This window comes from Phymastichus coffea, unplaced genomic scaffold (assembly GCF_024137745.1).
Source record: "Phymastichus coffea isolate CEN01 unplaced genomic scaffold, Cenicafe_Pcof_1.1 PCOF00098, whole genome shotgun sequence".
NCBI lineage: Eukaryota > Metazoa > Arthropoda > Insecta > Hymenoptera > Eulophidae > Phymastichus > Phymastichus coffea.
The window spans coordinates 264,982-280,000 of record NW_026706909.1 but is presented as its reverse complement, the minus strand read 5'-3'; the positions used below and the strand labels follow the sequence as shown (position 1 = coordinate 280,000).

Below are 15,019 nucleotides of genomic sequence, written 5' to 3'. Positions count from 1 at the left end.
TTGAAAGACTCGTTCGTTTGGGCGACCAATCGTTCCGGTCACTCGCGTCAAAGTAAAAGACGAGGTATCGGCAACGAACAAGTACTAATATTCATCCCCCGTGCGCGCGCTACGTCCCGGCACTCGAGAGAGGGCGCGCGTTGTCACGTGACGTACAGCCCGCACTCTCCGGCGATTCATAGAATTCGGAGCGCCAGCCGAATTCACTCGAAGAAGTCGACGCGCCGTCGATCGAATTCACAGTCGGCTCGGGAGAAGGCGCGCCGAGCGTTTCTTTTCCTCGTCGGATCGCCCTGCCGGGATTCTCATTGACCGAGCGACGCCCCGAGATTACGAGGCGCAAAGTTGTTGACTCATCGGAAGAGGGCTCCGGATCGCCTCGAGCCGCGCGCACGTCGACGCGCCTCGGGCTAAGTCCGCAATTACCTCCGAACTCCTTCTCCAGAAACTGCGCGATGTCCAGCAAGTTCATCCTGAACGAGGCACAAGCGGTCGAACGCTCGCCACACTGCCAACTGCGACGAGCGCGAGGTAGAAGACCGCGAACGAAAGTGCGCGTGCTCGTTCGGCCGGCGCCAGGCCCGAACTGTAGCCTTTGCTGCAGCCGGCGCGGCAGCGGCAGATCGATTTCCATACGCACACGCGTTAGGAACTCCCCCCATTTGCTGCTCGCCGGCATTTACGTTACGTCACTCGGGGTCGACGACCCCCCTCGTGCTGCCTCGACCCCCCCCCCCTCCCGCCATGCTTTCCTTTTTTTCTGGCACTCAAGCGGAGAGCCAACGCGAGCGCCCGAGTGGTTTTTCCGAACGGCGCACGGGTTTCCGAAAACTCCCCCCACCCCTTCGATGATGGGCGATGTGTGTTTGTCCACGAGGGGCTTTTAACTCAGTTGTAAGCGTGTGTGTCTGTGCAATCGGATGGAGATAAGACGTTTAACCCAGATTGGGAAAGGGCTTTTACGTTATTTATTGAAATTGCTGGGATGATTTTTGTGAAGGAGATAATGCCAGTTTATTGTATATAGACTCTCGGTTCGACGGGAAGCTTTGCAGGTTGCTAGCGGATGGGAATTGGTGCGGCTCGAGGCAATTCAAAGGAAGTGGATTGTTTAATGAACGAAATAAATGATGATAAGCGAATCTATGCACGATTATGAATAAATTAGTTGCTAACGGTGTCATGGTACATTAACAATTTAAATTTTACTGTACGTTGTGCTGCACTTTCCTAGATCGTAACAAGAACTAAGAATAATTGAAAGCGGCGTTATTTAGGACGACGTTTATTAATTTAAGTACGCGCAATAATTAATAACAAGTAAAGCTATACACGATTATGAATAAATTTGATACTAACGATGACGTGATAAATTAACGATTTGAATCTTAACGCACACTGTGCCACACTTTCATTTGTAATAAAAGTCGAGAATAACTGATTTGTTCACTAATTCAGCTAGATCCAATCACCAATATGTGCGCAGCAGTATTTTCGCTGAGATATAACGAAAGGGAATGTGAAGAACAAACGAAAAAGGTAAAACTCGCGAGTCATATCAAACTTTAATTAGATTTTTTTTATGAGAGTCAATATAGCGTCGACGAAGAAGAGAATAACAAGTTATAGCGTTCTTCTCTTTCTTGATCGGCGCTTATCAGTTTTTCCGAAGTCTTCCCTTGTGTTTCCAGATTAACGGCCATATCCTTGTGATGAGATCGCTATGATATGACGAAGGACACTCTTGGAGAGAGAAAGAAGGTTAGAAGGTTATTTATGTATTTGTTGGAAGCTGGGGAGGCGGGGGGCGATTTAACGTTTGACTAACACTAGAGTTTTCGTTTGAGGCTAAATGTTGGGTTGTCGACGGAGTTGGGAAAGTTACGGAGAATTGTTGAATTTTTTTTCGGTAACGACGAAAGTTTAGTTCTATCGCAGAAAGTTAATAAAAAAACAATGAAAACTTTTCCCAGCTGAAATCAAACTTTTACAAAACATGTTTATAACGCGCTTCGAGTGGTCCACACGATTAATTTCGTTCCGTAAAAACTCGGAAACGCGACTCGAGGAAAAGAAAAATACAAAATGTAAAACTATTCGGGCGTCGAGCAAATCCAGCTTTGGCGCTGGGATAATTCAGCGGTAACGAAGCGGACACCTCGTGGCTTCGATATAAATTAATGAGGGCGCGCGAGCGCGAAAAATTGGGGCGCGGTCACTTGGAACTATGCTGTCTAATTAACTGCGAGCGATCAGTTTTTCAAAGCGTAAATAACATTATGAGCGTTGCGCTGATTATGCAAGTCTTATAATTGCGAGTGTTTCAAGTAAACGTCGCGTGAATTTATCGAGGAAAAAAAAGAATTTCCCAACGAGAAAAGCCAATAAGCCGAACGAGCTGCACGCGCAGTTGACGCGACTGCTTAGCGTCAATTAGATAAGAAATGGTTACGTTTATCCCGGCTAATTGCTCGCGGACTTTGCGTAGATCTGGCTGCGTTGCATAATAATCTAGAACTCATTATCCGAAACGCGCACGGCTATTATGAGATTAGGAGGAATCGCTACGTGTGCGCGGCGTCCGCGGCAGGGTTTTCTCCTTCGTTCACTTCCATTCGAAAATGCGCGTTCGACCATTACATATTTTTTTTCAATTTCAAACTTTATAAAAAGTACTGGAGTATAACTGTCAACATAAGTCCCTTCGATCTTGTAATCGGGTTTTTTTTTTCATCTCTCGGAAGACACTTCCGCTCGTGATCCAGCGTTAAAGAAACCCTCCATCTTGTCAATGAGAATTAAGAAAAAGAGAAAAATTGAAATCCAGCCGCGCATTTACATCACTCTCGCATTTTCATCGGTGAAGGGAAAATATATAAGAGGGAGCTTTCACTTTAATCCTTCTTTTCCTCCCTCCCGCCACACGCGAGAATAAAAAAAAAGGAGGGGGTAAGAAGGATCGAAGACACACCGCGAAGGACAGGGTGATTAATCGAGAACCACGGCATATCGATCAATCTTTCTTTTTTACGTTGCTGGGCTGCTATGCCCACCCCCTTTTAACGACCCTGCGATGCACTATCGGTTCTGCTGTGGTTATCAACTGAGACACTGAAAGTTGCTAATGTTTTATTTTTTTTTTCTTATTCGTAGTTGAGGCTTTGGACTGAAAGGTATAAATTCTCAAGTTAGTGATGAAGGGTTGGGTTCGTGGTGTACAAGATAATTTTTTATTTTATTGGGAAAAATGATATTGGAATATATTTGCAATAAATTTTATCAGCACTAGAAAAAATATTTTATATCGATTACGTCGGAATTAAGTGTGATAATTTTAATGTTAATCATCAATATTTATCTATTAGTTGCACTCTTTAGAGATGTTTCTCAAATCAGTGAAATTTCCTTTAGAGAGTCGTTCTCTCTCAGATTAAGAAACTTGTCTGATTTTCAAGAAAATTATTTTGAAAATGCAATACAATTACAAACTGATCTTTTGCAAGAGTCATAATCTTCCTACCTAACAATTAAACAAACGAAAATCGTCCATTACTCATTCGCAACGAGAATAAGCCATAGGATAGGATTTATATGGACGACTGAAATCCGCTTTCAACATTTGCGCGGCAATTCCGCGCACGAGTTTCGCGCGAGATTAACTTTAGCTTGGAAGAGTAAGAACTTTCTTATCTAGGATTTGGAAGCGAAGGGAGTTTTTATTGGGGGGGGGGGGGGGTTGATAAGAGAATTGCTTCAAAGGAAAAAACGAGGCGAAACAAAGGAAGCTTTCGCGAGGACGATTACAAACGTGATGAGGATGAATTTTATGACGAACGTGTGATCCAATAATGTATATATAAATATAAACGTAAATCCACTTTTTTGCGGTGTAAACGAGTATTGTGATAGTTACTCACGATTGTGTTTCTTATTGTAGGTGTGTCGAGAAACATTGGTATGTTGTGGAAACGTACCTGCAACAGAAAGAACAAACAAATTTTGATCTAATAACTCTAATCAAAATGAAACTTTGAAAATGGCCCTTTCTCTCGATATACAAACTAGTCCTATTAAATTACAATTACGGTTAATAGTTTCATGGGCACGTGCGCACACATGTCCAGTTCCAGATCGTGTGTTCTTTCCTGTCCGTGTGCTCGAGCGCGACTCCAATGCAAACATCGTGATTCTGACGGGGATGGTTTGTGTATATCCGCCAGATGTCTGTTTCGTATGGCTATCAATCGAGTGAAGTGCCTTTATATATTTGAGCAATCTATTGAAATATTCGCGTGTATATTTTGGTGTTTGTACAGCCTCGAATTACGCCATTTACGAATCAATATGAAAACGAGTTTTCTTCACTGAAGAAATCAATGCCGCAGTTTCGTTACGCCCTCTGCAGGTAGCTTTTACGCGAAATCGATTTCAGAAACTTGTATTTTCACAGTTAATAATTGTTCCCTCTGATCGACGAAAAAGTAATTATCATACTCCAAAATTCTACATCGCTATCCAAACAACTTGAATTTTCCAATCAACCCTTAATCAATAAATCCATCCTATCCAGGTAATTTTCTTTTTAAAACTACACTTCACGCCTCTCTCTCTCTCTCTCTCTCTCTCTCTTACGACAAGGCAATCAAGCTTCAAATCCGCAAGCCCTCCCACTGGTGCAAATGCACTTCAGTAATATATATATATATATATATATATATATACACACACACACATATAGATATACATACAAACACAAACGCCAAGTGCGAAAAGCACCACCCTTCTCCTTTCGCCTGCACTAGCTACCTGTGCAATATTGATCCGCGAAGAGGGAGAGAGTGAGAGAGAGCGAGAGAGAGAGCGAGAGAGAGAGAGAGCGAGAGAGAGAAAGAGAGAGAGAGCACGCGCAAGCAACTCTCGCTCTACGCGAACAGCTACACCGAATTGTTTTCTGTTTCGTCAGCTCAAAAGCACGATATGAAATTTTAATTTCTAGGAGAAATCGTTTCAATGGCGAAGAAAATCCTCTGCCGTAAATTGCCTTCGCGAAAAATTCGCCGCACGTCTTATCATCTTTGCGAGCGGAAATAAAAGTGAGGGAGAAGGGGGAGGAGGATAGCGATTATCCGTTAGCCGGGGGTAGGAGGAGAATTTCGTAGCTGCGAGGGGCTGGATTGATGGCGAACACGACTCGCAACGCGATTTACGCGTATGGTATATCGGCCGCAGTAGGGAGAGAGATGCCGGGCAGCTTCTTCGCGAATTTCGCGGCAGAAGAGGAGCCATCCGCTTCTCGCGAGGAGGCATCGACTCGGGCGCGCGCGAGGGAGCTTAACCTACAGAGGGCGCGGGGAAAAAAATACGAGCGAATCGATTTCTTATTTTCGGAAAGAACTTGCCGCTCTCGCGATGCCCGCCGGGACGATAAATTTAGACAATCGTTTCCTCGTGCTCTGACAAGGTAAGGATCAATCGTCGCAGCCGTATAGACTTAGATTTACAACTCGGCCCTCCAACGTAATCCGCACAGCACAAATTTTAACTATTCCCATAGAGGCCGCGCGACGACGACAACTAAATCCTAGGATAGTTTTTTACGAGTGCCCCGCTCTTTTTTCCTGCCGTTCCGGTGTATATTATATTCGGTCCATTTCCTATCCATTTTTCCCAGACTCAGCTGTACTTTTTTTCTCTTTTTCTTTCTTTCTTTTCGGAACTCCCAGGGGACTACTTTTTCGGAAAGATAAACTTACATACCCGCCGCCGGAAAGAAGCTTTCCCTCTTAGGCACACACTGGGCATTAATAACTCAACATCTGCATTATTGAGCTGGCGACGTGTAGGCGATGCATGTGAGGGCTACGCACGCCCGAAGGAGAAGTCTAAAATTTCGGGGTGCGACGACGGCGCTTTCCCGTCCCTCTGTCTTGCCTAGTGGCTGCGCGAGCGAGGGTTGAACGAACCCCCGTCGACGTCGAAACCACTGCCGGACGCTTGCCGTTTCATTGCCTCTTTTCTCCTTCGCTGTGCAGTCGACGAGGAGCGCCCCGTACATTTGGAAGGTGGCCGTTTCATTTTTGATAAGGCTTTTGGGCGCTGTGAATGGAGAAACGGACCGGGCCTTGGCGATCATTGCTTTGACAGATAGCGCTACGCAGATTGGGAATTCAGTCGATGACTAGCGGAATGACCTAAGCAGCGACAATGTAATATATCATACGGCAACAGTCTTTTTTTTTTTCATAAAAGTTCGTGCTCCTTGCATCTTGGAAACGAAGCGTTACCGCGTACCGTATTTTTTTCGCAGTGACTGTACGTTTTTTTACAAGTTCGGGGGCGTGTGCACGCGAAAATACGTCGTCGCGCAGTTTTTTTAATACGCGATGTGCTGCGTCTATGTCGTTTTTTCTTCTTTTTCTACTTTCCCTTCCCTCTTCTTTGCGCTCGTAGTGCAGAAAGAGAGCGAGAGAGAGAGAGAGAGAGAGAGATGAGAATTTTCGTGATTAAAAAACCACGCGCTAATCGCAAAAATGAGAAATTATTTTTTCGAAAAGAAACGAAGACGAACTCGATAAATGATCGTCCGAGAAGTTAATTAAAAAGAAAAATAGAGAAGAAAGGTGAAAATAGAAGATGAAGGGGCCAACAGCGTAAACATTTAATTTTTTTCGTTTTTCTTTTTTCGCCGTAAACGCAGTCGACTCTAATGAGACGCGCGCGTGAAAAAAGTATGCTAAAAATATTACGATAATCGCGCGCGCCGAGTTTCATTGTCAAAGTTGTTTTTGTTAATTAAGGCGCGCGGAAGATTGTTGCCCTGTGGCAGTTTCTCGTTACGCGCACTTTTGAATTCCCTTTCTTTTTTCGTTGTTGTACGAGAGGAGAATTCGCTTAACGGGGCAAGTTCTCTTGATGTAACGGCGGGCATATCGATTTTCGCGCCCTAGTTTTTTTTCCCCGATGAATTCGGTATGCAAGTTTCTAGCTGATGCAATTTCCAACGAGTGATTTAAATATTCGATGAGATGTACGTCTCACGATTGTTGATAACTGCCGGTCATATTTCAACGTTCGATTGAGTTCTTCGACATTGGCAAGGCAATTTTTGACGTTTTGGCGTGTCGGTAAACTGCCTGTTTTGCATAATTCATTTTACAATTCGTCAACTCGAGCAGCTTCGATTTATTCTGGTCTCTATCCGGCAGAGCCAGTGGATGTATAATTCGCGATGAAAAATGCAGCTCCGTGTGGGTTCGCATGAGAAAAATGTGAAGTAGGCACTTGCACGAAGTTCGTGCGATATGATTTTCTTATCGCGTGCAGAAGAGAGAAAAGGCCTGGCCGCACGAGACTTATACACGGTCGCAAAGACGCGAGCAAGCAGAAGAGAAAATCGCGCTGAAATATCGACGTATTTGATCTAGATTTTAATGGGAAAAGGGGCGGGGAATGGTCTTTTGTACATTAATTAGAAGAATCGATTCCAGCGATCGTAGACTCTGAAATTTCGTGAAAGGTATATTGAAAGGAATGAAAGAAGAAGTTGGTGACGAATGAAATGGAATTATCATGATAATGGGCATTGTGAGGTGAATAAATTAGGCGACGACGTCGACTCGTGGCACACGATTGAGCGACAACGTGACACCGTTTCTCGCGTCTTTTGTCATCCTGTTTGCATTATAAGCAGCACCAACTGAGTTTTAACCTCTTTCTTCTTCTCTCTCTCTCTCTCTCTCTCCCTCTCTCTCTCTCTCTCTCTCTCTCTCTCTCTTCAAAGCCATTCAGTTTCATCGCGCGAACACTCGGTTCTTCTTTTTCGTAACATCGCGACTTCCTTTTGTTTGGAGCGATGCGGGAGTAATTAAGCAAAAGTTTAATATAGTTTGCGAGGCTATCGTATGAAACGGGGAACAAAGGCACGGGCGGCGCGCGCGCGCGCGCGCGGGCCAACGAGCAATTAAGGGAAGAAAACCCGTGCCGAGAAAATTTTCACAATGGTAGCGGCGCGGCGGCGCCGACGGAGAAGCCGGAGAAGCTCGCGCCTCCGCGCCGCGATCGAATTCGAGAGCCACCGCAACGTGATCCGCGAGCTCCGCGCTCGAACCTTCGCTTCGATCGGCTTGGGCCCGATGATAATGAATTTTTTGCCATCGCGCGTGCGGATCTCGACCGACCGATTCACGAGACTGGATGACACTGCACGAGCGAGAGAGAGTCGTAAACGGACCGGGCAGCCGATGTTCCGAGATTGCCCGTTAAAATGGCCGAGTCTCATTGAAATTCATAACGTTTCCGACAGTCGTAACCTCGCGCCCGGGATAAATAGAGAGGTTAGGAATGCGCGTGAATCCCGCTTTGGGCGCAATATATGTGCGCGCTAGTGCATACATCAGGAGTCGGAGTGGCCGGTAGATTTCTCCTCAGCCACGTACACGCGGAAGACAAATTCGCGATTACGGCCCTCGCAATCTGAATATTTACGCGCTAAATCTCAAGTGGATCGATACGCAAAGGATATACATGTGTTGGTGGCAGTTGCGCGCGCAGCTTTCACGCGTTGACTTTCAAAACAATGCCGGCAAATGGGCCGCGTGATTGACGTGCGCGCGCGCGCGCGCGCGAACGAACGAACGCCGTTATGCAAAATAAGGAAGCCCGCGCAAAAATTCACGATTGATGAGCTGAAAGTCAACTCTCGTAAGATCGATCGGTCGTGGACGCGCGTGTGCGTGTGTGTTTGCGCGCGCGCATCGTATTTATTTTTTTCTAGATCGCTCGGTCGTTTGGGACGCGAGTTTCGGCTGCACCGCTCGCGGGGATTCGAGGGTGTGCCGCGCGCTTGCACACCTGCAACGGACAACGGGAGAAGGAGAGACGCGTACTCTCGTCGAATCGAGAACGCGCGCGCGTGCCAACTGCAATTGCTCATGTTTAGAAAGGAATCACATTTGCGCGGAAAGTGAGAGTGTTTCTTTTTTTCTCTTTCCCCACCCGTATAATTTCCTCGTTATCAAGTATCTCGCGTATATAAATATTTTAACATGTAAAATCGATGAAAGTTGCGCCCGAAGCGCACGCACGCGCATTTAATTTGTCACATTCGCACCCGCAATTCTCTCTCTCTCTCTCTCTTTCTCGAGGGGATAATTAGAGAGGCGAGAATGAAGGAAAACACGAAGGAAAAATCTTAGCAATTATGCGAGTTTGTTAAAGAGTCTTGCGCCAGCGCAGCGCTTAATGAGTGCACGTCTGGAGCAGACTTCTTTTCAATACACTTAAGAATTATTATTTTTTCCCCTCCTTGGTTCTTCTTGAAACGAGGAAACTTATATATTAATTTGAAGGAAACGAACGTTGGGAAAAGTGGATCATCGCGGCGAAAAAGACTCGCCTGTGATTGCCGTTTTTCTTCGGTCGAAGTAGGTGGCGTTTCTCGTCGCGAGAGACACATCGCCATAATGCCAGAGAGCTCGTAATTGATCGTAATTTCCGCGGTCGACTACCGCGACAAAGGTGTAGCCGTGTACGCGGCGCGGAGAGAGGCCGGGGCCCCGATTGCGTTTCAATTAGCCCGGCGATCCGGCGTCCACTGATTCCCGATCGCGGTCGCGTGCGCTACCCGGAACACGCCATCCCCCGGAGGGGGGAAATGGCGAGGGCGGCGGACAGCGGCGCCCGAGAATGGGAGAACGCGGCTAACTAAACTTTACGGAGCGCCGTGTACGCCCAAGTAAAAGCCTGCCAATCTTCATCGTCGCCGAAGTTTGCCACGGCGCGCTGAATTATCGGAGGTCCGCGCGTCAAAACGATCCGATGCTATAATCCCATTATGAGCGACCGCGTGAAATATACGCGCGTCCCGTTAAAGCCCTCCTGGAATTGAATGGGGCAAACTTGCTGCGAGCAATTTGTCGGCTGCGGTCGAGGCGCGACTTTAATCGCGCGAGGAGATATAAGCTCGCAGTTCAATTTTCAATGGAAGCCCAAGTCAAGGGCAGTCGATGTGGCTCTACGTGCTCGCGTGACCATTGGAAAGCGACGTTACTCGATTGCGACATGGACAACTTTACCTTGCCGCAATCTTATCGGAAATGCCAAGGACGAATTAATTAGCCTGATACACTCGTTAGCTTGCGTTCGTCATTGATCGTCGGGAAAAAGAGAATGATCGTTCATCCGAATTCCGCCGTTTGAGGTCGGCAATGCGCAGCGCAACGGCGAGGCTCGATCCATCCTCCTAACCTCTGCCATCTATCAAGATCCCATTGAATTCAGCGAGACTTTGAATAATTCGGCGAACAAACAACAAAATTTATCCTCCTCTCGTCAATGGATCCATAAATAACTCACGAGCGCGCGCGCGCGAGCGGAGAATTCCTCATTTTAACGATGCGCGAAGGAGGCTCGAGACGTTGATTGCGCGCTCTCGCCTAATGTAATTACGCGAGCGCGCGATAGAAAGTGCACGCGTAGGAAACGATCGAATTCGGGATTTCTCGCGTGCCTTTCCCGAACTGCCTATTGCGCACCGACGATCGTTGCGAGCGCCGGCGGGCCGTCCGGAGCGCGCGGCAGGCGAGGGAACGGGTCGACACTCCGAGCACCTCCGTCCGACGCCCGAGTGCGCGATCGCTCGGCAATTAACGGTAATTGCCGCAGCCGCGTTACTCGCGGGAGCCGGGCGCGCGATCGTCGGCATTGTGCCGCTTCGGGCGAGCCTCGCTCGAGGCTTCTGCTTTTGGCGGCGGCGCGGCGCGTGACTCCGCGCTTGGAAACTGCACGTATGCGCTCGTCACCAGGTGCGTGTCCGCCCACTCCCGCGTGCTCGCGCGGCGACGAGGCGCGGCGCCGATAAATTGCGCTCCGTAGCTCGCGTTGCCTCGGTGTTCGCCTCAGTGTTCGCCTCGGTGTTCGCCTCGGTGTTCGCCTCGGTGTTCGCCTCGGTGTTCGCCTCGGAGGATCGCCTCGCTGCGGGCAAGAGAGAGAGGGAGAGAGAGAGGGAGAGAGAGAGGTGGAGGAGTTCTGGTCGGTAGTCGCGAACGCAAGTATCATCGGTAAATGTGCTCGCGCTCGCAATTACGCGACCATACGCATAGCGCACGCGCGTACAACGGCGTTATCCACGGTACTGGCGGTAGCACGCGGCCGCTATTAACCAGCCAACGCGCGCGAGCGATATTAATAGGTGAACTCGCATCACGCGGTGCCAGAGAGAGTGCGGGACGATACGCAAACAAGTGGCCGTTCGGGAGAGCGTCACGAGCGGCCTTTTATTCGCGAATCTCGCGAGCGCGAAGGGCAACGGCTCGGCTGGGAGTTGCGGTCGGCGGCATGGGCACCTCCGCGCACTCGCTAGCTTCGCGCCTAGGAGCGGCCATCGGATAGGCCGATGCGTAGGCCGCACCCTTCGAATCGACTTGGTGAACGCGAAGATAGAAGACATCAATGAGCGCAAAAAGAAAACTCCAAGTTATTTGGGATCGGACAGGAGCTCGGTAGAGACGCGTGGGAAACGAAAATCAATGCAAGCGGAGACACCGAAATAAAACTACGTACGGAGAAAACGAGACTCACAGCGCCGCTGCCGTTGCGCGGCTTTTCAAGGAAATTGAAACTCTCTCCTCCGATATATAATTGGCGTAGGTGCTACTCGATTCCCATGCGGAGCGCGCGCATCGCGGGCAAAATATATATCCTTCTGGGTATAATATCTCAACTCTCTGACGTTGTAACGGGGAGTCTCGCTGCCCCGATTGCGAGCGCGCGCGCGCGCGCGTGTGTGTCGGTGTACGCGCCGCTCGAATCGGCGCGCAGCGGCGCAACCGCTAATGAGACGTAATTGATTTTAGGACGAGATTCGGGATGGGAGAAGACACGAGAGCCGATTCGCAACTGATCCCGGCCGACCCGTCGCCGCCGCGGTTCTTCGCGCGGCAAGCCCGATTTCACTCGCGAGCGCGAGCGACATGGACGACGCGTCGGCTTGTGGCGCGATCGCGACGCCCGGCTCGTCCCAGCCGCGAAATTTTTTCGTTTTTTCCTTTTGCTTTTGGATTGGAAACGCGCTCGTCGTCGCGCAGTCGAAGCTGCGTCGAAGCGATCGGCCAGCAGTTTCTGCGCGGACGAGCCAATTACGCGTCGCTTTCCGCGAAACGCCTCGACTATTGAGGCCGAGCGATTCCCATTCGCGCGGCGACGAGTACAGTGGGATTGAGGGAGGGGGGACAAGGAGAGAAAAAAACGAGGAAAAAAAACGGAACGAGCGCGTGGGTGTGTCGACCGGCACGACGGCCGAATAATTCGATTAGGCCGACTCGCGCGCACTCGCGGGGATTCAGAAAACGCCGAGCGCGTCAAGGCGTTAAGTTTTCCTTGTCCCCCATTCGTCTCTCGCTCGCTCGCGTATCCTTGGCAGAGTTTCCATTTCTCTCTCTCTCTCTCTCTCTCTCTCTCTCTCTCTCTCTCTCTCTCTCTCTCTCTCTCTCTCTCTCTCTCTCTCTCTCTCTCTCTCGATTTGTTTCATAAACGGCCTGCCGCGCGTCAACGCAATCGCACGAGAAATTAGGGAGTAATGGCGCGGCACTCCAGCTTTCGCGGACCGCTCGGCCGTCGCGTCGTTTTATTTCATAAGCTCGCGCGCGGCAGCCACCTTCTGGCTTGTCGCTGGTTCCGCACGTCTTTAGCGAGCAATCCCAGTGCGCAGGCCTCGTCTACGTACAAACGATCGCGCGCAACGGCTTTCCAAGATTATACGAATGTCCCTTTAGAGCCAGTTGGAATGGCTACGGGAATCGATCATCGCGCATCTTCGGTACGCTTCGCGTCGGCGTCGTCGCTTTTCAAGTTTTTTGTCTTCGCATCTGCAATCGCGCGCGATCAACGTGTTCGTTCGTCGGAAGAGAAGAGCACCGGCGCGAGAGACGGCCCGAGGGATGCAGTGCCTGTGTGCGTGTACTCACGGGGGGTCGATCGATCGCTCGCGCGCCATAACGGATCGACGGAGCGGAGCGGAGTCTCGCGGAAAACGCTGACCTCCTTGCCTTTCGGGGGCTTTCCCGCGTATCGATCCGGCCAGCCCCCCCCCCCCCCCCCCCCCTCGCGCGCGCGGCCCGAGGCCGAAAATCCCCGGGGGAACAATGGGTAAGAGGCGCGCGAAAGCAAGGCAGAGCGCGGGAGAGGAGAGGAGACGAGGGCTCGCTAATTAACGTATCCGCGTTCTCGGCGCGGCCGTCTGCGGACGCCCGGAAATCTGCATGCGCTGAATATGCAACCGAGCCTCGCGCTAAATACGCCTCGTAAGGGACGGCGAGGCGCCCAGGAGCTTTCGACGCTGCTTGCGTGAGGGAGGTCGCTTGGGTTGGCCGGCCGCACCGGTCGAGGCATCGCAAGCCGAGACGAACGAGCGATTGCAAAATAACGTTTCTCAAAATCAGTAGCCATCGAGCTTCGTTCGGCGCTGCCATTAAAATCGAGCGACTATTGCCAGTGTTTCGCCATTGTTAAAATAAGAAAAAGTTGCATTAAAAATAAAACGTATATTACTTGTTTTTCTTAGGATAATACCTTCTCAAGTTAAGCAATACGCACACTCTAAATGTCGGCTTGCATACTATCTTGGGAGAAAATGTTTCGTATTTCAATAATTATTCGGGCACTTGACTGATCGAACTTGAATGCAAATATTTGCATCGACGGGACGTACGCATTGAGCCATTAACCATCTCGATAATGAATCTCAAGAAAACATCAAGGAAATCATTTGTACGAATCACCTTTCTCCTTCGGTGTAAGGTACAACAAGCCGTATCCACGGATTTAGAGACTTGGCGCGGCGGCGGCGGCAGCGTCGAAGCTCGATAAATTCCCCCGGCGCGCGAAAAGCCTCTGACATAATGGGATTTGTAGCAGCGGCATGTAGAGAAAGGCCAAAGGCCTCGCAGGAATCGTTAGCGCCTTTTATATGTCGTGTGCCAAATCGATTGGAGAGCCAGCGCGAACTACTTCCCGTGTATAATCGCGACGAGGTGATGGATAACGAGGCGCTCTCTCTCTCTCTCTCTATATATATATATCTATCTCTCTGGCTTTGATGTCTTCCCTTGCGACGCGGGCAATGAGCCTTTGCATACCTCCGAGGTTATTCGAAAGAAAAAAGAAAACGGATCACGACGAGAAAAACAGCCACTGCCGCGGGATCATGAATTTCGGCATACTGGTTGTACAGCTTGCCGACGAAAGATTCGATGTGGCGAGCGTTGCCGCGACTGGCTTCAAGCTGCACGATCGAATAACATGTCCAGAGGATAAAAGAAAACTTGACAATACGCAAATGGGTTGTAACCGACGCGTGAATCTGACATTCGCATTAGAAACGCATGTAGTGCGGGCAGACATATTTGAAAATCAATTTTGTTTACGCGCATTTAACGGCGTTAACGATCCTGATCGCGAACGTATGTTCGTTCCCAGCAACATCCTGCAATTTTTTTTTTTTTCGTTTTCGCGAAAATCTGTATCGAAGTAACGTGCAGTTTCTCCTCGATAAATATATAAGAGAAAAGTTCGGTAGCTTAACGCGGACAATTAGCTCGAACTTTCCACTCTGTCGCGAAGACAAAATGTGCCTTTTGGCTTGACATTGGGATGGCAAAGGCATACGCGTGCGTATAACACCGGTGTATTACGTATTACTCGGCTTTCCGGAAGTCGAGCGCCGACGACAACGACGCTGCCAAGGCCGCGCACGCGCACACACCGCGCGCTGCGGAACAAACTAATTGCAAGGTTGGGGCAATAGGATGTTGCTCTGCCGACGCCGTTGCCCCGCGCGATTTTTCTTCTCGATCGTCGTGTCTTTCTCCATTGGTGGGCGATGCTGTGCTCGCCGCATCTCGGACTTTACCTTTGTGCGAAAGAAAAACGACAAAGTTAAATGAAAAACGCTGCGAACGGGACGATTGCGATGCTTTCATTACCTCGCTTGTTTTCGGACTGGCTGGTTGCGATCGTTAAGCGT

General features: G+C 49.3%; 1 protein-coding gene across 3 annotated transcripts in view; it reads right to left on the bottom strand.

The window, feature by feature from the left end:
* LOC131669925 (cytoplasmic polyadenylation element-binding protein 2) overlaps positions 1-15,019 on the bottom strand; it is an 89,049-nt gene that overhangs the window by 10,135 nt on the left and 63,895 nt on the right. For 2 of the 3 annotated variants that reach the window (XM_058945141.1, XM_058945143.1), the window contains one exon: positions 3,918-3,974. The exons of the other annotated variant lie outside the window; for it this stretch is intronic. In XM_058945141.1, the coding sequence (XP_058801124.1) occupies positions 3,918-3,974 (57 nt within the window). The remainder of the gene's footprint in view (positions 1-3,917; positions 3,975-15,019) is intronic. 3 annotated transcript variants of the gene reach the window in all.